The sequence below is a fragment of the Rattus rattus genome, chromosome 3 (genome assembly GCF_011064425.1).
Source record: "Rattus rattus isolate New Zealand chromosome 3, Rrattus_CSIRO_v1, whole genome shotgun sequence".
In the NCBI taxonomy this organism is placed as follows: Eukaryota; Metazoa; Chordata; class Mammalia; order Rodentia; family Muridae; genus Rattus; species Rattus rattus.
The window spans coordinates 40,947,638-40,974,206 of record NC_046156.1 but is presented as its reverse complement, the minus strand read 5'-3'; the positions used below and the strand labels follow the sequence as shown (position 1 = coordinate 40,974,206).

Here is a 26,569-nt window from a genome sequence, read left to right as displayed (position 1 = left end):
TTTTGTTGGTGAGTTTGTGTCCCAATTCCTCCCCTGGAAGATTTCCCTAGTTACAGAAGATCTCCTGTTCAGACTCCATACCCATTACTAGGGTCTTGAGTAGTGTCACTTTGATAGAGTCCAGGGATCCCATGCCACTAGGTTTATACCTCACTTCTGGAATACCCCAATTCCAGTCATCTCATTATTCTCTCCTTCCACCTGCCCTACTTGATCCCTCCTGCTTCTATCTCCCCAGTCTAAGCAAACCTGCAAAATCTATTCTATTTCCCCTTTCTAGGTAGATTCCTCTCCCACACCCTTAGCTTCTCTGGGTCTGTGGATTGTAGCATTGTTATAAGGCACTTTATGACTAATATCCATTTATAAGTGAGTATATGCTACATTTGTTACCTCACTCAGGATGATTCTTTTCTGGTTCAATCACTTGCATGCAAATTTCATGATGTTGTTATTTTTTAAACAGCTAAATAATGCTCAGTTGTGTATGTGTGCTGCAATCTTTTTATCCATTCTTCAGTCAAGGACCATTTAGGTTGTCTACAGTACCTGGCTATTATGAATAAGGATGCTATAAGAACAGTTGAGCAAGTGTCTTTGGTAAAATGGAGCATCCTTTGGGTTTATGCCCAAAGAGCTCTATTTCTGGGCTTTGAGGTATATCAATTTCCAATTTTCTGAGGAACTGCCATATTGATTTTCATGGTGGCTATACAAATGGCAAAGACTTTTGCTGAGAGACAATATTTCAGCCAGTTTACAAAGGCTGAAAGGTTATCAAGGTTTCCATAACTGAATTCCAGTATAGATTTCTTTTGCCAGTATCAGTAACTCTGTAAATTTTGTTATTATTGTTGAATTTGTTAGCCTAGATTTAGACATGTTCTTTCTGACGTTAAAAGAATTATCTCACTTGAACTTGTGATTTCAATTGCTTTCACATTGATAAACTGGTGTTTTCTTAACTGTCTGAGAAACCATGATTTGGTTTTCATAGTTATCATTATGTATTTAAAAAAAAAACCAAAAACAGTTCTCAAAGTTAGTTGTTTTCTTTGATTCATTGGTAGATGATCGGGTCTTTTTATGTTTCCACTGTTATTCTTATTGTTTAAAACTTTTTGTTCACACACTGAAAACATAAGATTCAGGATAAACCAATGACCTTAAATATCTTCATTATTAAACCTACAAAAATGAAAAGTAGATAATTATACAACTCAAATGTTAAAAAATACATTTCATGAGTTTCTTATAAAGAGGCAATGTGTCACCAGTGGTAATACATAGAAGAGCATCGTACTCTGGGCCCTCTGTGCATGCTAGTTTTTGTCATCACTAAACTAATAAATATAGTTCTTCTATGATTCATAATTAAGACTTTATATATTGGGAATATAATGCTATCAAAGCCCAAAGTGGCTTACTAGGTTTTGTGATTTTTTTCTTCTCTGAGAGGAGGGACAGAACATTAACTTCTTTTTCTTTCTGGGTGTTGATATACTGGAACTTATATTGCATTTGGGCTCCCTACACTTACTTCACTTACTGGCTAGTTCTTAATCAGGTTCATAGCTGACCTTCTTTGGTTGAGGAATCTTGAATTCACCAGCATACTGCCCAGCCTGCATGGAGTCATCATAGTGTGGTTGGATCACTGTTGGACTCTACATGAAGCCAAAGTTCTTTGTATACACATATAATTACTGAAATTTCCATATATGGGAGGTGGACTATAGCATTCCCAAGTGTTAACTGTTTCTGATTCATTTTTGAAGTCGAGTAGAGTCAGTCTCCATTCACCAAATCAATGCCACATTTGGAGCCTCTACGGGCGTATCAGTCTGCTTCAACAATTATGCCACATCTGTCACCTAGAGTTCAGCCAGGACTACACTATATTACAACTCTACAATAGTCTACATTCATCCTGTGGGAACCATCTAATCTCAGTAAGGGACAGGTTGCTGAAGTCAATGGAGATTTGATGGGTACCGGTAACATCTCTCCCTATCCTACATACATACTGGATATGATATGATGCCAGAGAAACTGACTCAGTCAGATTTCTGATATTTTCATGCAGTCTTCCCAGCTGTGATAGCTATTTCAACTCTTACTTCCCAGACCAGAGATACAGTTGGGGATTACTTAATTGACAAGTGTAACAATTTCAATTATGTGTTTGGAGAATAGGAGACTGATCACTGACAGGGTCAGTGTTTCTGACAGTCCACTGGGGCACAGACTTTAGTCAGGCTCCATTTTATCTTTTGCACAGGTCCCCACTTTCTGTCTCCAGGTATCAATGACAATAAAGATCATGTGCCAAACAGCCCTTGAAATGCATGGTTATCCCTATTTCCCTCGTGCACATTTGCCAGGGTATATGGCCCTCATTCCTTATGGAGAACCAGGGTAATTTTTGTAGTATTTATTTGCCAGGATACTGCAGAGTTTGACCTAGGAGCATGTTGTCTCTCTTTTTCAGCAGTTTTCCACCAGAAAAAAATGATTCACGGGTCAGAGGGATGCTCAGTGGTCAATGACACTCACTATTGAACCTGACAATTAGAGTTCTATCCTCTGGGTCCTCATGGTCAAGGAGAGAACTGACTTCTGAAAGTTATCTTCCATACATGTTACATACCCCTTCAGTTTCCCTCTAAAAATAAGAATAATAATATTTTTACTGAATCATCTTTGAGACCAACCAAAATATTGTAACATGTACTCAAAGTGACTATGCTCTCCCTTTGATTTCTTCATATTGCATGAACAATATCCCCTATGGAAACCTTACACGTTGTAAAGATGTTATTGGGATTTCCTATATAGTAGACTCTTGGCTATGGCTAGAATGAATCCTTACTATCAGAACTGCAATATGCATGCTAAACACATTATTTTAAAGTATAATTTTCTGTGTAATTCTCTCATTTGATGTTTTAAATCTTTTTGACTCTTAGGTTTCCCTTATTATCTTATTATTCTAATATTATCTCAGGCACCAAACATATACTTTCAACATATACTAGGAGAGAAGTTTGTACAAACGTCCGTTTACATTTTTAATTTCATTTTATAATTAGCATGCAAAGTAATAGGGTTCCTTAAGGCATTCCCATATCTACTTATTGTGGTTAGATTCTTACCACCTCTTTGCTGTGGCCCTCCAGTTTTATGTCACATCTGTTTTATTACTCTTCCCACTCTCTCCCCAAAAAAGAAAGAGAGAGAAAGAAAGAAAGAAAGAAAGAAAGAAAGAAAGAAAGAAAGAAAGAAAGAAACAGGCTCTGAATGGGTGTTCCTTCTGCCTCTGTTCTAAACTTTGCCTCCCTATTCCGTCCCAAGGGTATTCTTGTTTCCCTTTAAAGAAGGAGTGAGGCATTCACATTTGGTCATCCTTCTTGATTTTTCATGTGTTCTGTGCACCTAGGGTAATTTGAGCATTTGGGCTAATATCCACTTATCAATGAGTGCATACCATGTGTGCTTTTTCTGTGATTGGGTTACCTTACTCAGGATGATATTTTCCAGATCCATCCATTTGCCTATGAATTTCATTAAGTCATTGTTTTTGATAGCTAAGTAATATTCCATTGTGTATATGTACTACATTTTCTGTATCCATTCCTCTGTTGAAGGGCATCTGGGTTCTTTCCAGCTTCTGGCTATTATAAATAAGGCTGCTATGAACATAGTGGAGCATGTGTCTTTGTTATATGTTGGGGCATCTTTTGGGTATATGCCCAAGAGAGGTATAGCTGAGTCCTCAGGTAGTTCAATGTCCAATTTTCTGAGGAACTTCCAGACTGATTTCCAGAATGGTTGGACCAGTCTGCAGTCCCACCAACAATGGAGGAGTGTTCCTCTTTCTCCACATCCTCGCCAGCATTTGCTGTCACCTGAGTTTTCGATCTTAGCCATTCTCACTGGTGTGAGGTGAAATCTCAGGGTTGTACAGAGCCTGCCCCATATGTGGCCCATAGATATACAGCCACCAAACTAGATAAGATGGATGAAGCAAAGAAGTGCAGGCCGACAGGAACCGGATGTAGATCTCTCCTGAGAGACACAGCCAGAATACAGCAAATACATAGGTGAATGCCATCATTTAACCACTGAACTGAGAATGGGACCCCTGTTGAAAGAATCAGAGAAAGAACTGAAAGAGCTTGAAGGGCCTTGAGACCCCATATGAACAACAATGCCAACCAACCAGAGCTTCCAGGAACTAAGCCACTACTCAAAGACTATACATGGACTGACCCTGGGCTCCAACCTCATAGGTAGCAATGAATAGCCTAGTAAGAGCACCAGTGGAAGGGGAAGCCCTTGGTCCTGCCAAGACTGAACCCCCAGTGAACATGACTGTTGGGGGGTAGGGTGGTAATGGGGGGAAGATAGGGAGGGGAACACCCATAGAGTAGGGGAGGGGAAGGGATTAGGGAGATGTTGGCCTGCAAACTGGGAAAGGGAATAACAATCGAAATGTAAATAAGAAATACCCGTTAATAAAGATGAAATAAAAGAAACAAAGAAACAAAGAAAGGTAGAACAAAAAATCTTGTACCTTCTTATGGTTATGAGATCATATCTAGTTTCTTAGTTTGTTTCCAAACTCAATCACTCCATATAGATATAGATATAGATAGATATAGACACATATTTATGTATATATGTGTGTATATGTATGTATTTATATATGTGTACATATATATACATACACACACACACACACAGCTCTATATTTATATAGAGCTATGATCCAATGGTAAAGACAAGCATACTTTATTTGTCTTTTGGAGTCTGGGTTATCTCATTTAATAATAGTAGTTTCCAGGTATATATGCTTTTCTATCATTTTCCTATGTTTTTACTTTTTTTGATGGCAGAATAAAATTCCACTGTGCAGATGTACCACATTTTTATTATCCAGTTGTTTGTAGATGGACATCATGGTTTAGTCTATTTCCTTGTTATTTAATTGCTATTGAAGCAATACACAAGTATGCATAAATATGTCCATGGTAGAATATAGAATCCTTTGGGCATAGGTCTAAGAACTGAAAACTGGATCACAGCATAGTTCTTTTTCTTACTAGCTTGATTTTAATTAAACTGACTTGTCTACATTTATCCCATAAATAAAATATGTTAGTGTCCTAATTATTTCTAATTTCATTAAACAAACTGGTTCACTAGAACTTTTATAGTCATTCTGTTCATTTTTATGTAATTTACTTTTAATTAATCAATAGATATATAATATCGTTACTCAAAATGCTGTTTCTTACAGATAATTTGTGGTAAAAGCCTTTCCACAGATGAAATGACTCTTAGTACTTTAAAAGAAAATGGCTACAAAGCTGCTTTTATTGGAATAGGTGAGTACTTATTTCTAAATATCTTTTCATTTTAATTCTAGTATTTTTTCTGACAATATTTATTAGAATAACTGCCTTTAGACATTTCCTTAATGGGAACCACTTCTTCCACGATGGGCACACCATAATGACCTGATACACATGTATTTTGTCATTGCATGTCTGGTTACTCTGCTTCGTGTGCATTGCGAACAGGTTTTGCCTAGAGATGTGTGTCTTCAAAGTCTTTCTTGACATTGGAAGCCCCATGAGTGGGCTCTAAGATGTAGAATAACCTCTATGCTGTAATAGTCCAGAATCTGGCTGGATGCTGTATCTGTCTTACAATTGACTAATAATGTAAGGCAGAGTAGGCATTATTCTATGTTCATTTTATGAAGTACCTAAGTCTTTTGGGACATATCTCCTGAATGTAAACATTGAATGTAAATGAAAGTAAAATATTGACTTTTCAAACAATTTCCCTTCCACTTCTTATTAATGAGAGACCAGAAAAAAAATAAAAAACAAAAAGCTAATTAAATTTAGTCCTATGTCAAGCTATGTTGTTTTATTTCGATTTTTATTCCATATTATACTCTTAAAAATTCTGACTTGTAAACTGAGCATATTAAATTGTTACTCTTTTTGATCAGTTTCATCTTTCAGCCCATCTTCTTAGACTCTCCGAGCATGAAGTCTTCCCAGAGGCAAATTTCCTCATATGATTCAGTGATTGCACTCTAGGTAGTACTCATTTGACCAAAGATAGAGGATTCATTGTGTTTGTAAAGTCCACTCACTATTAATGCTTCTTTGCTCACCAAATTTTTCCTTTGAATGACAAAACTGAAGCATTGGTACCACATTCAAGGGACGCTCTGTATGTAGAATTTCATAAAATCACAGGCAATCTGCCATCTTTTCTGTAGTATTGAACCTCCTTTCAGGACTTGTGAGTGCCATTGCATTCAATATTTTCTATTATTTACATTAACTGTAGTTACCAGTCTATATACTAGTAATGGGAATGGGAAAATATCTGATATTCTTCCTATGTTTTCCTTTCAAAGATATTTTGATTTAGATCTGTTTTGCAACTTCATAATTTTACTGAGAACTGTGATATAGCATGTATATCAGTAAAGTATATTTTATGATCCCATAAATATTGGATCTGTAAGAACTTCTGATGCTGTTTGCCTTCTTATGTTCACAAATTCTTGGCCCATGATAAGTAGAAGGAAGATTTAGAGAAGAATTTGTGTCTTTTGATAAAATTAAGTAACACTAAAATTCTCCATTAAGTGTTCTACAGAAGATGTAAAAGATATATTTTTCACTATTAGTAGAAAATCCTAGAACAAATAAACCCATCTGTAGTGGTATTGGACTATACCACTTTGGCTCCTGGTGGTTCACAAGCACGCACCCATCCAGGAGCAATCTGGACACATACAGACACACACACACACACACACACACACACACACACACACACACACACACACACAAGTGCACACACCAGTTAATTTTTGACATGTTGTGATTAGCTCAAACCTGGGCACTCCTAAACCTTCCTGTACAAGCAAAATTCTCCCTTCTAGTACTCCTGAGATCCCAAACATATTACCCCAGCCCAATCAGGGAAGTGGCCAGTCCCAACCTTTTCCCCTGAGTCAATGCAGTTGACTCTCTTCCTTTTCTTCAGTTTCTAGCTGGCACAAGTCTATAAGTTTTGCTCCCCTCCCCCCCTCCCTCTCTGCCCACCCATTGGCCATTGGCTCTTTATTGATGATCAAAAACCAATGGGGGGAAAGGACCTTCAGTGTTTGGACAGGAAGATCCCCAATTAATTCAAAGCATTAGAACCAATTCCCAACACCCACCCATCTCTTTGGGCTGTTCAATGAAGAATGTCTGTACACAGGAAATAGGGACAGTGTTCATTGAAAGAATTCCAAGTTAAAAGCATAAGAAGTCCAGTAGTAGAATAAATTGAAATAATCCAATGGTTAATTACATCTCATGAGTTGAGCAGAATAAAATACCTTCTATGTGAAAGAATTGATGACATTTCAGGTTTTTCTTTGATTTCTTTCTCTTAAGTTCTTTTATGTTGTTAGTGGTTTTTTTGTTTGTTTGTTTGTTTGTTTTGTGGAGCTGCATGTTTAAATCAGGGCTCTGCAGGAATGCAATACATATGATGTGTAGCACTTTCATGTTTATGTTGTACACTTTCAGGCTGAAAATGAATCCTTTGACATTTTGGCGTGATGTATGATGTGCAGCCCATTCATGTCTATGCAGAAAAATGCATGCTTTGACATTTTGGTGTGGTGGTATGAGAAAAGCAATTAGGTTCAATTTCAGTATTTTGTCTGAAATATAAACAAGGAAGTTTTACTCCGGCAGGATAAAGGCTTCTGTCTCTAGGAGACATGCAGCTGTATCTCCTAGGGAAGTCTGCAGTGATGTTCCTCGTCTCTTGGGACTTTACGGCCTATGACCAAAGAATTGTCTGTTACTTGGAAAGCCTTATGTCCTTACTGTCTTTGCTTCTCTAACATAATTAGCCTTCACTCGATTGTTTTATCTTGTTCTTCTCACTGAGTTTGAAAAGAGATAGAACAGGCTTTTGTGTTATTTGGGGATATATGTTTGGTTGTTTTTGGCAAACTTAATAGGGATTGCAGTGATGTTCAGTGCACCAAACCTTTCACGGAACAGGTGAAACCATGTTTGATATGGCACTTCTATCTTTTCTCTGTGGGCGACGACATGGCACCATTTCTTTTACGTGTGTGGTAAAGAGATTGTACAGACCACTTCTTTTATCTCATTGACTACGACCTAATCATAAAGCACACCTATGGCGGAGGATGATTGGAAATGAAACTGTAGCTGCACATGGAATTCTAGTATCCTAGTGACAGGAAGGAAAGAGGTACACAGGCTTCTGTCACAATATGTGTTGTCCTTGGTGTTGGACATGTGAGACTCATCATTCACGCAACTGGAAAGGAAATAACCTTAGGACTTTAGGCTTCAATATTAGCTAAATTGAGAACTTAATTAAAAACTGGAAATCATCTTTCTCTCCTTTTTTTGCTGTTTGTTTATTTATTCTATTGGACATTTTATATATTTACATTTCAAATGTTATCACCTTTACTGATTTCCCTTCCAAAATCCCCCCTATCCCATACTCCCTCCCTCTGTTTCTATGAGGGTGCTCATTCACCCACCCATCCACTGCAGCCTCACTGCCCTGGCATTTCCCTACACTGCAGCATTGAGCATTTATAGGACCAAGGGTCTCTCCTCCCATTGATGTTTGACAAGGCCATCCTCTGCTACATATACAACTGGAGCCATGGGTCTCTCTCTATATACTTTTTGTTGGGTTTTTTAGTTCCTGGAAACTCTGGGCAAGGGTGGGATGGGGTGGTGACTAGTTGGTTGTTATTGCTGTTCATCCTATGGGGTGGCAAACCCCTTCAGCTCCTTCAGTCCTTTCTCTAACTCCTCCATTGGTGTCCCAGTGCTCAGTCCAATGGTTGGCTGAGAGCACCTGCCTCTGTATTTGTCAGGCTCTGGCGGAGCCTCTCAGGAGACAGCTACATCAGGCTCCTGTCAGCATGCACTTCTTGGCTTCAGCAACAGTGTCTGGGTTTGGCGTCTGTACATGGGATGGATCCCCAGGTGGGGCAGTCTCTGAATGGCCTTTCTTTAAAGTTTGAAAATGTCATCTAGTTCTCTAGTATTTACAGCTACTATCTTACTTTCTTGCTTTATCCAGAAAAATATTTTATTAGATATACCTGTGTGAGGATACTTCAATACGACATTGAATTCATGTAGGCATGTTCTCATTATTGCTCATTTTAAATATAGTATGTATTGCATGGAGGAAATCACTTTTAGATTCTGCACCCCTTCTCAATGCTAATGGGATCCTCTGATACAATCATCTCATTACATTTATTATTATTGATCTCGAAGAGTTACAGGCCTTACCCATGAGTGATTAAGCACCTTTTTTTTTTTTTTTTTTTTTTTTTGGTTCTTTTTTCGGAGCTGGGGACTGATCCCAGGGCCTTGTGCTTGCGCTTCCTAGGCAAGTGCTCTACCACTGAGTTAAATCCCCAACCCCAGATTAAGCACCTTCTAACAAGTGGGATGAGGCCTTGGGTTTATTCACATTAGACTGAGTTGTCATTGAGACAACTTGGAATTGAAATCTCTAAAGTTTTAATATTTTTACTTGAAAAAATGTACTCACACAGTGTGCTGTCAATTCTCACAAGGGGAATTAGAAAGCCTCTTCTCTACTCCTTTTTCAAAAATTTGAATGGCTCTCTTTGTTCTTTGAAATGAATATGACATATTAGATCTATTGTTCTTTTATGCTTTGTTTTCTTTTTAAAAGATCAGAAAAGAGAATTTAAAAAAATAGTATTTTTGAAAGTCCCAATGTTTTGTTGTAAATGTTTGAGGCTGTTTTTTTTTTTTGGTTGTTGTTGTTTTGGTTTTTTTTGAAAAAAATTTATATGTGTTTATTTTAGTAGTGCATTTACTTATATATACTATACATTAAATGCCTTTTATTGTATGCACATAGCAAAAAATTTGTTACCTATAGTTGCACCCTTCATAGATTCTGAGGTAATGATCACATTGCCAGCATAGCATTCCAATACCTACCAATAAGGGGTGTATGGATAAAGTAAGGAGCAGATGCTAACTGTGTCCCATGCCCAGTGCTAAGAATTAAAATGACAACAGAATGTCAATTTAATGGTATGCTTAGTTTATATTTAGTTAGGAATATGTCTAGTGATTTAAATAGAACTACCACATGACAGAAGTTGAGGAGTCGGTATGTAGGGCTGGACTTGCAAAGAGGATGATGTGCATTTGGAAGGTGGCACTGTCTAGGTTCAGGTATAGGAAACCTGTTTCTAGATGGCTGACAAGCTAGACATGTTCTCTTTGCACCTTTAATATTCATGGTTATCCACTTCTGATAGTTCACACTTAGATCCTCATAATATGTAGTCATGCTAAATAAAAGCTTATATTATATATATATATATGTGTGTGTGTGTGTGTGTGTGTGTGTGTGTGTGTGTGTGTGTGTGTGTGTGTGTGTGTGTGTGTGTGTGTGTGTGTGTATATATATATATATATATATATATATATATATATATATGAAGGATTATTGGCTGGGGTACCCTCATGTAATCAATACTACTTTAAGTGCAACTGATAAGTTAGTTTCATTTTTGTAATATCAGCAAAGAAAAAGGGTTACATGAAAGCCATAGTGATATCCCCCGTGGCCATCACAGTGGTCAGTCTGGTATAGCATGCACAGGCAGATATGTGAGGTCAGTCTGTTAGTATATTTATCCAGAAGACTTGGATTCCCTTGTTGCTAGCTGCACTCCCGTTGCTTAATACTTCTGGATCCTTTAAGCAGGTACCTTCCCACCTGGTCCCTTTGGCCACATTGTCAACATAACATTACTCTGGCCTTGCCAAAGTCAAAGGGTCTGATTGTGCTGTCATTACAGCTTCCTCAGACCTTCCTGTTTCCTCTTGGATAAAGGAGATTAGAGGACTGGGCATGTAGTTCAGTGGCATAGAGTATGCTGTGCTTGAGGTCCTAGGTATGACTTCTATCACTACACATACACATGAAAAAAATCCTCCAAAGTACCTAGGACATAGTAGGGGCTCTCTAATTGCTCCTTATGTATTTAGTTTTATTGAAACTGTTTTAACAATTTACCAAAATAAAAGACTAGAATATTTAAAGTCCTGGGGGATTTTATGCATTCCAGCACAAATAAAAGCTATGATGGCCCATTTTCACTTCTTATGTGGTTGGTATTACAGTAAAAATGAAATGAATTAATAGGAAGAATGGTACTCAGAGAGCTAGTATTACCTCCTCCCGCTGTAGCATTAATGGCATGCTAGCTAAAATATAATGCAGTTTTTTACCTCTTGATGTGGCCTAGGAGGTGGGTGTGATTAGCATTTATCCTGGAAAACTTAAGTTTAAGAAAAGCAGAAAGGCGACAGGAAACTCTGGAAACTCTAACAGCAACCAACAAGTTGCCACTAATCATAAAAAAATAAATTTTATAGGGAGAGCAAGAATAAGCAAGCAAATGTCATACTTTAAATTATAAGCCTTTTCCAGACCCAAGAAAAAAAGCCAACACTTTCCACAGACACTCGCCTGCACTGTGTTATCCTACTTACGGCTGTTGGACACGATAACCTTACACTCCTGAAAAATTAGATTGCATGCTTAATTTCATTTTTTTCATCGTTACCACCAGTTTTTTCATTCAGTTACTAGAGAGAAGCATGTTTTGTAATGTGAAGATTACCAAATATTATAACAGCCGAAGAAGAGATAATTACAATTAAGAAAATCCATTGAGAAACTGTGGTATTAAATTTGCTGTGCTGTGGCCTTTACTTAACTCTCCTGTGCCTCCTTACAGTCAGAATTATTCTCTGCAAAAGTTATTCTTAATTAGTTTCTTAATCAGGAATTTCTAAATTGTAGATAATCATGTGTGCTTTCTATTTATTTAGAGGAAGATGCAATAAAGTTTTCAGACCACCCACTCTACTTCTGCCCCCCAGATAGAAACCGGTTATCTACTCAATATCCACAATTATGAATACATTTTTAAAATAATAAACCTGACTTGATTGTAAGCAAAAAGAGGCATGGATATGTTGCTGTGAATATTACTTTTTTTTTAAATTTGTAATATTATTTAATCTAGTATCACTTGTAAATACTCTCGTATAATTGTGAGATGCTCCTAAGGATTTGAAAATGAGGGAAAAGGAATTCCAGCTGAGAGTTCATTAAATCATCTGTTAATGAGTTCATGAAAAGCCCCAGAGAGGATAAAAAGAGATGTAGGGCAATTATTCTTTGATCATATTAACATATCTATAGAAAGCACATATTAATCTTCAAAAGCAGGTGGTGGACTGGTCACCTTATGAAAATAGAGGAAAAGAATAGAGACTCCGAGAACGTCTTCATAATGCTCCCTTAGAGACACTTACATCAGTAGACCTTACGTACTTTTTAGCCTATATCATGGGGTAGCCGGGGAAGTTATTTTTTTGAATTTTAAAATTGCAGCTTTATGCCTCTTGTGGTCATGACTCTACGTGTGTGCCATGCCGTGACGTGTTTTCTGAGGATCAGTAGTTATTTTTCTATCATGAGTATCAGAATGAAATGTAAATCACCAGGCTTGATTCAAGTACTCTCATGTACTCAGCTTTGTTGCCGGCCCCACGTAAGCCTGTTTGAGGGTGGTGAAGTCTCCTTGTGCTTCAGACAGTTGGTATTAATCTGGAAACAGTTTGATTGTCAGTGCCAAACACCCCGAGCAACCTGATGAGCATCTTCTCTGTTTAAAGCCACCATGATTTGTGTAGTAACTGTCTCATAAACATGCTCACTCACCATGACACTCAGGGGAGCCAGACATCATCATGCTAATATAGCTTTTTAATATACCCCTTTTGCTATAAGTTACCATTTGTAGACCTCACCCTTCACTCCATATCTACCCATCTTTCCAAGGGAGTATTTTCTAATACTTTATCTATATACTTTTCCTCACTGAGAAAATTCTTCAATTTCTCTCTTGATGCTAATATCAATATTCCAAGAATTTTCCTGTCAAGGAGCCCATCCTTCGTGAGATACTCATGCTGATCCACCAGAGCAAACGTTTTCTCATGCTCATACATAATGACATACTTCGTTACATTTATAGAAAGGAATTCGATATCCCTTTTTTAATATTAGGTGAGATGTACTTACCTATTATCTCCTTAAAACTTGTGAATAATGTTATACTTTATACCTTACGTATTCATGTTCTTGTTCTCTGTATCAAAAAGTATTTTGGGAGCTAAAGATTTTTAGGGAAAAAAAAACATAGGAAACGGGAAGACCTAAGAAGAATGTTATAATTCCTTGCTCTGATTTGAGATACTCACATTTAACCACTTAAAACCCATTCATTTTCCCCTGCTCTCTTTCTGCCCTTCTTTGTTTTTTTTCCCTCTCCCCATCCTTCCAACACCAAAACTACATTTGTAGACCTCACCCCTTGCTTTATATCTAGCCATCTGAGGAATTCTTACGTGATTGGTTTATTTATGTCTTACAGCATCTAGAATTACATTATTATGTTATTTGCTTTGACAATTTTGGGATAAATTTTAAAGTTGTATTTATTTACTTGTAGATTTTTTTTTTAAGCACCAGTGAATTTGCCAAGTGGGTATAGGGAAGGGGATATCCTGAGTCCCACATTGTGAAAGAAAAGAACAAATACCCAGAAATTTTTCTATTCTCTCCATACATATATGTCCCCCACATATAATAAATTAATTTAAAAATTCAAGTTAAAAAGAAAATCATTTTTAAAATAATGTCTTCTCTTATGAGTAGAAATTTTTAAATAATGTCCATGATAAGGACATATTTATTTGGTCATTAATTAATTAAAATAAATGTTTCCTGTAAAAAAGCCTATAAATTATTTGGCTTTTATTTAATGAAAGTTATGGAAAAGTGTAAAAAATATTTTTCATTTTCTAATATTTTTAATCGTTTTTAGATTTCTTGGACTAGAGACAGATGATATCTGATCCTCTTCTCCATGTATGTTTTATGAAATAAAGATACATTTTCTTTATCCCTTCTAAAGAGGGGAAAATGTTGTTTTCATTATGGAAGAATTAATTTTCCCCTAGTCTTGCCAGTGTCTTAATGAATTATTGTAATAAGGCATTGATAAGAGGATTAGAGAACCATTGAAGTGAGCAAAATGTTTATTTTTCCCACTTATTAGGCTACTGGTTGCATTTTGAAGAGAACACTACCATTTGGGTCTCGGAGCGGAACCTACTGAGCATATACTATGAGCACAGTCATTATCAGCTGGGGCTGCACTGGCCAAAGACGTCAGACTAGGTGGTGCAGACAGCTCACATATATGTTCTTACATTCTAAAGACTGGAGGTCTTAGACCGTGGGATAAAATGCTTGGGTTCTGGTGAGGTCCCTTCCTAGCTCTCAGGTGATTGGTGAGCTTGCATAGCCTCTTCTTGGTCCCTCTATTTGTTCTCTTTATTAAAACCTGTTTTACGCTAAACACACGTTAATCCCAAAGCCGGAGACCCTAAATTTATGATGACCTAAACTGAATCTAAATCCAAACGCCCACATTCTCAATATAAACTTGGGTGTTACAGCTTAAATATATGGATTTCAATGGGACACAAGAAATGAGTCTGTGATAGGCTGTCATTATTCTTGCAAATGTAGTAATTATTCGGCCTGAGGTGTCCTCTACAAACCAGATGTTGATGATAGATGGGGGACAAAGTAAACAAAGGAAAGCAGAAGTCACTGAGGTAGTGTGCGTCATCACAGAAACTTTGTACTCTACTTCCTTCAATTCAGTCCAGTTGCCTGTCAAGAATTCCAGACTTCACTGAACGCCTATGGCTAAACAGCAATTTTTCAGATTGAAGCTATGAACTGTGCCACCACAGAGCTCTCCCCTCAGTAGACATCACATGGTCATGCTGATTTTAGTTTTTTTTCATCTTTATTAAATTGGGTATTTCTTATTTACATTTCAAATGTTATTCCCTTTCCCGGTTTCCAGCCAACATCCCCCTAACCCCTTCCCCTCCCCTTCTCTATGGGCTTCCCCTCCCCATCCTCCCCCCATTACTGCCCTCCGCCCAACAACCACGTTCACTGGGGGTTCAGTCTTGCCAGAACCAAGGGCTTCCCCTTCCACTGGTGCCCTTACTAGGATATTCATTGCTACCTATGAGGTCAGAATCCAGGGTCAGTCCATGTATAGTCTTTGGGTAGTGGCTTAGTCCCTGGAAGCTCTGGTTGGTTGGCATTGCTGTTCATATGGGGTCTCCCAATTATTACTATGTAAAATTGGGGAAAATGAAGAGCAACACTGAAATAAAATGAAGAATGAGAGACAGAAAATTCCAGAATTGGCAAGAGACTGATGTGTGTTGAAGGAACATGATGTTCCGTTTCACATTGTCTTCAATAAAAAAATTTGTTGATAACTTTTATAATATAAACGAATCCTTGATTTTAAGGGCCTTTCAACTATATGTTCTAAAGGAAGGCACTCTCTTAAGAGATGGCCCTGGCATAGAGATTTCTAAGTCACAAACTGTATGGGGCATAAAAAATCCCCTGAATGAGTGTGTTGTTGACATGGTCATGACCTGGTCCGGGACACTAGCCTCAGACCTATGAGAAAATGGCAAAGCCTTCTCCCAGTGGAGGCTCAGATGGATGGCAAAGCCTTCGGTTCCAGGATGATGATAGTGTGCACAGAAAGAGAGTCCCAGTAGCTTTCTTCCTTGGGATAGCAATGTCCTTAGACTGCTCTTATATAAAGACTGTGTGTATAGAGAATTTGAATACACCGAGCTTCTGGGATGTCATAATTTCTCTGTTGGAGAGTCAGTCTGTCCAATCATTGATCATCTGCTTATGAGTGTTTGTCCTTTCCCTCACCTGGTTGCCCTGTCAGGTCTATGCTGGAGTCTTGCTGAATGCAGCGGCCGACCAACTTTAACATCCCACAGTTAAAACTTATATTAAATTAAATTTACTCCAGATCTTGTCCAAGGAATGGCTGGTATAATTGTATTCTCAATTCAACGGATAAAACGCAGTTTACTCCTCTTACTCATTTTCAATTAGTTACACTCATATTAGTTAATGATACTGTAAATTTTAACATGAGTTCGTACACAGAAACCCAGTACTGCAACACACGTTAACATAAATCTGCTATATCATAATTCCCTAAACATACTTCTAAGATATATACCATGAGCACTTAAGAAAAAAATTTTAAACAAAGTTTGAGTGTATTTACTTTCTTATCTGCAAATAGACGAGGAGTGCTGATGTGCCTTTTCTCGCTCTGATTACCCATGCAATGCCACCTGCTGTGCAGATGGGACCTACACTACACATCAGAGGCCCTGTTCACACCCTGCCCACCGCAGCCAGCCACACTCCCATGACAGGGAGTTAAGCAGATGTTCATTTTGCTTGTGTAAATGAGATAAATTGTGGATCCAACTTCCAATTCATGGAGTTACGTTTGAAAAGCACAGTGTTGATATTTGAGTAGTGATTCAAAATTATGGCAGTGTCTAAGCAATTTATAGGATTAAAGCCATGTTGAAGGAGGGTTTGCTTTACTGGGTCTTCACGTTCTTACTTTGTGTGTCTAGATTTTATTCTATACAAAACTTTACAAAGTAGTTTCATTTAGTTCTTAATAACTGCATTTCATAGATAAATCAATCATTGTTAAATTTTAAAATTTCAAATGAATAAGTTTGAGTTTGTCTTTTTTAACCTAATAGATTAGAAACTTGTCCCATATGCATACCAGTACAAAGGTATGTATTTTCAAAAACAATTAATATGTTTACAAAAATGATAAAAATGACTTTAGTTCAAATAAGTGTATTGCATGGGTAAATATAGTATACACATTTGCTGCATATTTTTTACTGGATATAGGTTCTATTTAAACTTTCACAGTGTAATTGATGTTTGACATTTCTCCATATTCTCTCTCTCTCTCTCTCTCTCTCTCTCTCTCTCTCTCTCTGTGTGTGTGTGTGTGTGTGTGTGTGTGTGTGTGTGTGTGTGTGTGTAGATCTTAAAATAGCTTATTTAATGCTGTTTACAAGTTCAACTGTGGTCTGTCTTTAACAAGAAACTTTACATTAATCCATTAGAATTTGGAATACTCTGAAATGTTGTCCAATGCCTGTAGTCCCTGCATTTGGGAGGGGGAGGCAGGCAAGTGTAGAGTCAACATAGGTCACAAAGAGTTCCAATCCATAAACAGGCACACACACACACACACACACACACACACACACACACACACACACACTAGACATTCTCTCAAAATAGGCAACAAAAATTAAATGAACTAAACTTAGCATAAAACCTTCTGGACGTGATAAGGCAGTGTATTCACACAAGTTCAAGCTAGTCAACTTACAAGTAGGGATGGGTTCATGTGGCCCAACCCTAACTGAAGAACTATTGGCTATTGATGGCTGCTAGGGGAGGAAAGTCAGTTTTACTGAGAACTTTGGTCACTGGTAGATCTCCGTGACCCTTCTCAGAGGAGCTGCACTGACTGGATGCAGTGGTGTATTATAAAAAAAAAATAGTTCTTGAAGTTGAGAGGCAGGAACTTGAAGGATTAGGAGTGACAAAATGACTGGGTGTCTTAGTTAGGGTTTTACTGCTGTGAACAGATACCATGACCAAGGCAACTCTTATAAGGATAACATTTAATTGGAGCTGGCTTGCAGGTTCAGAGTTTCAGTCCATTTTCCTAAAGGTGGGAGCATGGTAGAATCCAGGCAGGCATGGTACAGGAGGATCTGAGAGTTTTACATCTTCATCTGAAGGCTGCTAGTGGAAGACTGACTTCCAGGGAGCTAGAATGAGGGTCTTAAGCCCATGCCCACAGTGACATGCCTACTGCAACAAGGCCACACCTCCTAAGAGTGCCACTCCCTGGGCCAAGCATATACAAACCATCACACTGGAGGTGAATGCAACAACAGCAGCAGCAACAACAATAATGATGATAATAATAATAATATAATACACATATGTGAAATTCTCAGAGAATAAAGTAAAAATACTATTTGTACAAGAGATAAAAACATTTAATTGAGTCACCTTAGTCACATTTATAACATCATTGTAGCATGCTACAGTGACTTCTGTCCATTCTCAAAAATATTTCTACAGTGCAAAATTTTAACTACCTATTCTTTTAACTCATCTGGATACCTTATAAATATGAAGTGTCTGAGGGCAATTTACACACTGTCCTCAAAACTCTGTACCAGAATCTCCTTGATAATTTACCTGTTACCCATTCATTTACTCATTCACTGTAGCCACTCCACTATTACACAATTGGGAGGATATAAATAAAGTTTCTGTGGACATGGGTATATAATTGTTTCCTCAGGTCCCCACATTTATTTATTTAAATAGATATCTTCAAATATGTAATTGGCCACCAAGATTCTCTGTTTAGTTTCCGTGGTGTTAGGACATAATTTTCGGCACTTTTAGAATGTTTGATAGTACCATCCTAATTAGTATGGGATAGTATAAATTATATTTATTTTGTGTTACATTATGTGTATTACTTACAGAAAGTTTCAGCAATATGATGTATATGTGTGTGTGCATGTGATATACATGTATATATAACTATATATAAAATTATATAACTTTATGTGTGTGTCTGTGATATAATATAAATATATGTATAACCATATATATGTATATATATATATATATAACTTTATATAGTATATATATATTTCTATAGTTATTTAGTTGCTGAATCCTGCTTGGCCATGGCATAGGTGGAATGACAGGGTTCCCGTACCTGGAACAGAGGCAGCGGGGCATGGGCCTCCATTAGTGTTGATGGTTGCTGTGGGCATGAGGCTTCTTTGTATACTAAAGTACATATTGTATGTCCTCTTTTGAGGAATGTCCCCTTTAGCAGGGTTAATGACTCCATGGTAATCAGAGACAGCAGGAATCTCAGAGGTGTTGGTGTAAAGAGACAGCAAAGTGGTTAAATGCTGTGACCATCAGGTTGTGGGAAAGAATGCTGAAAACATGAGTTCATAAAATATATAATTTCTCAATTATGCAAAATATAAGGATACAATATGAATTATATGAAGGACTTCGCAAACCCAGAAAAGCAGTGGCAACTGCATTATGGGCCAGCTTGTCAGAAAGCTGCAGGGGCAGGCAGATACAAGGGTTGTTGGATTCCTGAGTTCAGGTTCACCATGGGACAGAGGGAGTTGAGGTTCAGGCTCACGCATGGCAGGAATGGTAATTACTGGGCCCCATCCAGCTGTCTTGTTGTCTTTGTTTGTGCTTTCTGTGTCTTTCTAAGAATCAAGAACCAAGACCAAGAACCCTTGGGTCTGTAACCATGGAATGATGATTCATGGGATAATCAAAACAGAATCTTGGGTAATGAGTGAATTGATGTAAATAAAAATTGGGCTTTTTATCTGTAAGAGATAACTATCCAGAAAGTTTTTAGACTATCAAGAGAACACTGACTGGAGCAGATTACTGAGATACAATCTAGAAAGCTATCTTGAGGAAAATATAGGCTATCAGCTTGTAACCCAAGATTTGACTTCCAACTATTCCTTTTACTGTTCCCAGGCACCCCTTCTCTCAGAAACCTTCTCCAAGATGAGGCACTGAGTCTATAATTGTCAGGTTATATAAGAAAATAAACTTATCTCCCATAAAGATTAATTGATATGTGTCTTTTGTGATTAGATGAAGACTTTAATTGGATTATAAGTCACAGCTATGAAGAGAGAGGGCTAAATTAATTCAGTGAGAGGATCAGTAAGGGAAGGACAGTGCTATAGAGTAATATTAAGAAACAGATGTTATATTGCTCCCATATTTCTAACTCTTTATAACAATATTCAATGAAATGCAATGACAGCAAGTATTTCATGTTTGTGCATCATATATATAAATAGAAAATCTGTTTTTGAAGTATAAAGGCAAATGTAGAATAGATACAAATAGTGCTATTTGAGCCTTAGTGAAACTAAACTTAAAATATTGATGGAGGCAGGGTGGTCAGTAGGCTAAGCATCAATGAATTACTTTGAAACATTGGTTGATCGCACTTTTACACTGTTAAGAATACCACTTAAAGGATAAATTTATGTTGAATATGAGACAGATTAACTTTTATGTCACCAAATGTACTTTGATGACAAATTCTTGCCTGAATCTACTTCACCTAAATTGTTTTAAGACTGTGTATATCTGCACAGATTATTATTCAAGAAACAAATAGAAGGCCTCTGTTGGAAGCAGATACAAGTTCATCACTGCCTTTTTACCATTATTACTTTAAAAACAACCAAACAGGATGACCATGTTTTAGTGTTGATTTAAGAAATCCAGGCTTCTCATATATTGCCTATGATTTTAGCAAGTAGCTTATATGAAAAGTGTTTCCAAAACAGGTTGTTAAGTGATGTTATTCATGTATTTCTTTTAAAGCATGCCATAGGATTTAATGTATTATTTTTAAAGTAAATTTTTAGTAAATATATCCAAACTTGATTCCACATTCAAAAAATAAAAACACATACATAAATTAAAATCACAAAAGAAATAAAATTTCTGGTTTGTATAACTTTATTCACAGACACACACACACACACACATTAGAAATATGCACACATGCATATACTGATGTTTGAGTCTAGGTTAGGACTTAATTAAGCCTTCTTAACATTTTACATTTACTTTTCTTTCAATTCTTACTTTTCTCTTACAGATTCTAATAATTACCTTCCCTTCCTTCACTCAGCTTTTAGTTCATTGAGAATTCGATACGTGACTATAATGTGTTTGGATCAAATCAACCCATCACTCTTCTCTCTTATACTCATAAAATCTATTCAGTTCATCCTGTAGGTGCATGGCAATCCACAGGAACATATATAGTCTATCAGCAGCCAAAGAGCATTGACAGTACCTTGAGACCTGAACAATGTCAGACTATCCAATATTCTTTTATGGATAGAGAAGAGACTCAGTAAGCTCTACCCTAGTTGAAAAGTTAGGACAGGAAATTTTCATCTTAGTCACCAAATAATAAAGGCTGTCTAGATGACAGGTCCTTTTACCATTAGTGCATAAGAATGTGATATCTGAATTATTTGATAGTATGTCTTATGCTTTTTCTTAATCTTATTAATCATTCCAATATCTAAGCCAGACAAGGACATCTTGGTTATTAAAGTGTGTATGAAATGTATTGATACATGAAATACGTTGATACTGACTTAGTAAGAGCTAGACTCATTTGAATAAAGCATAAGAAGTAAACAAAACAGGAAAGTGAGTAGAATCTGTGCTATTCCTAGGTATAATGTAATATGATAGGTAATGAAGCACATATACAAAACATATGTAAGTTTAATATAGCTTTGTCCTACTTGAAATACATTCAATTAAAGGTTGAGGTATTTTTTCTTTTTTCTTTTCTGTTAGACTCAAGTTTTCCTTTTTTATTTCTTACAAAGTATTGCAAAGCACACAGTGAAATAAAAACAAGAATGCATGAGACATTAAGAAAAAATTGTATAGAATATTATGTTAGTATAAGAAATAAAAATAATGGATTATTGCAGTAGTAAAATATTAGAATTTTTATGTGATTGGGTTTTATCTATTGACTGTATGAATATTTGGTTATTAGAATTCTCTAGGATATCTTGAGTCAAAGTTTCATTTGGTTCTTTTAAAAAATCCATCTAATATGTTTTGGTAGCTATACAACCAGAATTTCTTTTAGAATAGTTTGAGCTGTATTAAAAGATCAGAAAACCTTGGAAAATACTAAATATTAGTCTAGAGATTGCTTCAAATGTAAAGTTTTTGACTATAGTGGTATAAGCACAAAAATATTAGGTTTTTGATGGTAAATAGAACTCGCATTTCAGATTGCAGGTTTTTCCCCTGCAATAGGAGTTTCATTGTGAAATAAGAAAAGAGGAAAAATTATGAAGGCAACATAACCTTAAAACTATTTTCATTTTATGATACTTATTTCTGTTGATTAGATGTTCGTAGAGCTCTGACATAAAGTCAAAAGGTTATATGTAAAGTGTATAGACTCAAATAGCATTAGTGCGTGTGCAACTAACATTTGCTCCTGACCCCATAAGCTCATGACTGTGTAATAATATAAACTGCATGGAGTCTGATTTCAAGGTTCCAAAAGACTTATTTATAACCACACAGTTCAGTAAGTAGTCGAGAAACTCCTCTGAGATTCAAGACAATCTCTTATCTATGTGACTGCTTTAAACATTCACACTCATACTTCTTCTGCACAGGAGAACATATTATTAGTATTGCAAAATAGAGAATGAAAATATATTAAGGAAATAATAGATCAAACAATCCTTATGTGTAGCACACAGAGATCTCTGTGATATCCTCTGGTATCCATTGAACAGCCATGTAAGATCATCTTCTTACAGCATATGTCACCCCACAACTACTACCGCTTTCCTCAGTAGGTGACCTATTTCTGTGTTCTGGCACCTCCTGAGGCGTTCATTACAAGTTTCGCTTCATTTTTACAGCTGCACAAATAGCTCCCCCAAAAGGTTAAGCACAGAATCTGAGCCTGCCATACATTGCACAATTTCAACAGCTTACTTGAACCTTATTTCTAGCCTTGACGATCCTAGAGTTCTTACGTTCTTTAAGATTTTAACCAAGAAAAACATAAATGATTTCAGATTTCATCATCTCCTTGAGAGGTGACCTAACTCCCTAGGAACGTATATGGCTTCATGGTCTCCTCATATTTGAATATGAAGAGTGAACCTTCCTAGGCAGTGATTTTATATCAGCACAACCAACATAAGGGCTCTTTTTGTGTGTTCTCCTTTTGAATGAATGCTTTTTAAAATGGTTTTACTGGAGACATCTATAGCCTGGGTCTTCATTTCAAAGTATTTTTCTCATGTTCCTAATAAAAACCTTATGATTTCTCTTTCATATACCTTTAACAATTACAGTCATACTGTTTATATTTACTCTCACTCGCTTAATGGGATTCATGCTCCTTTCTTCCCTAGTTACATAGTTTTAAATATCTTTTACTCCACGTTCTTTATGTTCACTGTAAATCTGGCTAAATGTAGTGATCAGTTTCAGTGACACAGCCTGGGTGCCATTGTATCTTGAAATCTCTGCTGCTAGTTGAATTAATTGATTATTCTTTTCAACTTCACTCAGAATTTTATGGCACAAAATATGGACAAATTGCCCTAATGCAACATGAATAGCCTATAGCTGTTCCTAACAGCATCCCTTATTCTCTTTATCCTCTTATGAGATCTCATGAACACAACCTTTACATGTTGCTCCCGGCATGCTTATCTTAACTACTCCCATGAGAATGGTTATACAACTGTGGTCATGATGTTGTAAAATTTCCATCACTCATAGTTCCAAACTCTTCCACATTCCGTCCACTTTCCACCTTCAAAGGACTAAGGATTACTGCAACAGTCGCTCTACCAATTTTCTAAATTTCTTGATTGTTCTCATTATTCCAACTGAACACCTCACAGAAATAAGACTATATTTCTGATCAAAGTTTGAAAGAGTATGATGATTCATTATGATTAGGATGTCATGTCACCTAGCATGTATCTATGGTGGCAGAAACTTCCTGCATGAGATATTACAGTGCAACAGACTATAAAACATAGACAGTCTACACTAAAAGTGAAGTTAGGTTATAACCCTCATGACCATTGCCTAGTAACTCATCGTCTCTGGCATGGCATTGCTTCTTTATGGCTTCAAAACAACCCCAGATAGCGCCACCAAGTCAGGACCCATAAGCCAGTTGTCACATTTCATATTTAAGCCATATCAATATATAAAAAAGACAGATGTTTGCAATCTTTGCCCAATCTGGGAGAAGTTCTATATTTAATTTATTAATTTTTCATAAATCATTGTGAAGAAAAAAATTTCATGACACTATGAAATAGACTGAAAAAGGAATATTGAAAGATTTTATATTATGACAATTACAACAATTTAGGCAAGAAAAATTAAAATAGAATCTGGTAAAAGTACTATATATTTGTATAAATAATATGTAATATATTTATACTTTATATATAGTAAATCATATGTACACATGATATATGGTCATAAAATTATAACAGGAGTAAATAAAGACTAGGTACAAGTTGAGAATGTTTTTATCATGTCTTTTGACCAACTATATAGATAGGAATGATAGTTTACCTACAAAGCCAAGGGTGGTACCATTACGAGATACTTTCTGACTTCTTATTTGGGATTCTCATGGCATATTGGTATTATGATCCAATAAGTTCCTGCTACTTTATATGTTCTGGAAAGCAGATGAGAAGTGTGGATAAAAGAAGCTGGTGCCAGTAGATACAGGATCTAGCAAATGACCCCAAATCCCTGAACCAATAAGTCTGAAATCTAATCAGATTTAGTCAATATCTCACCCAAGTATCTATTGGGAGATAGCAATAACATGCATTATCTTTTTTTCTGAAGTAGGTATATGTTAACGTTGAAAAAATGGCAGTCAATTTTGTCATCTTGTAGAAATTTCATGAAGTCATGGACTTGATGAAATTATGTATTGGGTTTTCATATTTACCCTAGCTAGAGCGAGACCACCAAAGCCTGGTAAAAATGCCTGCTTAACAACTCCACAGCAAAGGCCTTGAGCATGTTTGACTTCTATGTCAGAGGTTATTCTATCAACCAGACCTACTCATCATGCAGTTTTTAGTTTGCTTTTGAATTGCTGCATCCATTCTTTTACCACAGCATCTACAGTATGTATTTAATCACTATCCCTACAGTCAGTACGGTCTTGTACAAAACAACAGAGAAAGAGTCAAGTTGTCATTTACAACAACAATATGACAACATACATTTTAGTGTAAGGTGGTGAGCAGAGTCTATACCATTAAATGCAATTGACGTTGGTTTTTATTCCTAAAGAGTTTGTCAGCCATTTGTCAGACATGAAGATACACACATTCTGTAAAAAGTCTTGGCCTCATATGTATGTATCAAATGCATAAATTAGCAAAAAAAATACTTTACTTCAAAAATACTACCTTTATGTCTTTAAAAAACTTTAAAAATAAGTGGCATAGGTATAGTAAAACAATTCTAAAAGATAAGTAGCATATTTTTTATAACATAACCATCACCTAAATGAGATGTGAATTTGCTGTTTTGTCACTTTTTCATACAGTTCTGGAAAAGGAAGAAGAGTCAACATCTGCAGGGGTTTTCTTCCTCTATGGACTTCTTCTGTGGAGTTTGTTTATACATGTATGCCTTTTCTGTTTAGCAAAGTATTACGCTAACACATGTTTTAAAAGTATGTTTTAAAACTGTTCACGTGGTTGGTCTCTTCAATGAAAATTTTATTTTACACAATGTGATAGCAATGTCACATTCCCTATGGTCTTTACAGAAGATAGGCATTTTTCATTTTGGTAAACATAAAAAATGGTATCATACTTTAAATAAACCTCCAGAGTGCAGAATAACTGATCATATGTTCTCTACTGTTAAAGGTTCATTGGTTCGTAGAATAAAAGAGGAGAGGTTTGCACCAGGACACTAATCTGAGGTTTCTAGTTGCCATGTTACATAAACATAACATATTTGAAATTTCTTAAGTATTTTTACACTGTATTTTTTTTTCTCCCCAACATTGTAACTTTTAGAATACTTTTAGTATGTACAATATTAGTAAATGACACAATACCTCTCCCGAAATAGAAAGAAATAAAGAAGACAAAAAATTTAGTATCTTTAGAAAGATCTTCTTCCCTGAAATGCTTATATCTGCTGTTACAGCTATGTACCTTTCTGTTGAAAATGATAGACACTTTTCTCATCAAATATGCTTTCTGAGTAAGTACTGTTCTTATGGATAATAGGAAGCTAAGGGGATCTGTGGATCCGGTGGGAATTCTGAGCATATGTCTATAGATTCAGTCCAGTGCATTCAAGGAAGAGGACAATGAACATTTAAATACAGACTGCTGGCCACTGATGATCTCTCTCTCTCTCTCTCTCTCTCTGTGTGTGTGTGTGTGTGTGTGTGTGTGTGTGTGTGTGTGAATCTTTCTTCTGTCTCTTTTAAAGCCCTTTATTAATTTTGTGATTATAATTTACTCACAACATTTCATCATGCCCTTTCCTCTGTTAAAGAATACCTTTACCCCTTTCCCTTCCTTATGCTCCTCCCCCACTCTCCTTTACATTTAAGGCATCTTTCTTATGTAAGAATTGTTATTGCATGCATATATGTGTTATATGTATATTTATATATGTGTGCATGTGTGTGTGAGTATGTGTGAGAGTGTGTGTGTGTGTGTGTGTGTGTATGTGTGTGTGTGTGTAA

At 36.4% G+C, this 26,569-nt stretch overlaps 1 protein-coding gene across 1 annotated transcript in view; it reads left to right on the top strand.

Moving 5' to 3' along the window:
- Positions 1-26,569, top strand: part of Dpyd (dihydropyrimidine dehydrogenase) — an 813,096-nt gene that overhangs the window by 190,928 nt on the left and 595,599 nt on the right. Inside the window, exon 8 of the mRNA XM_032896921.1 lies at positions 5,303-5,390. Within this exon, the coding sequence (XP_032752812.1) occupies positions 5,303-5,390 (88 nt within the window). The remainder of the gene's footprint in view (positions 1-5,302; positions 5,391-26,569) is intronic.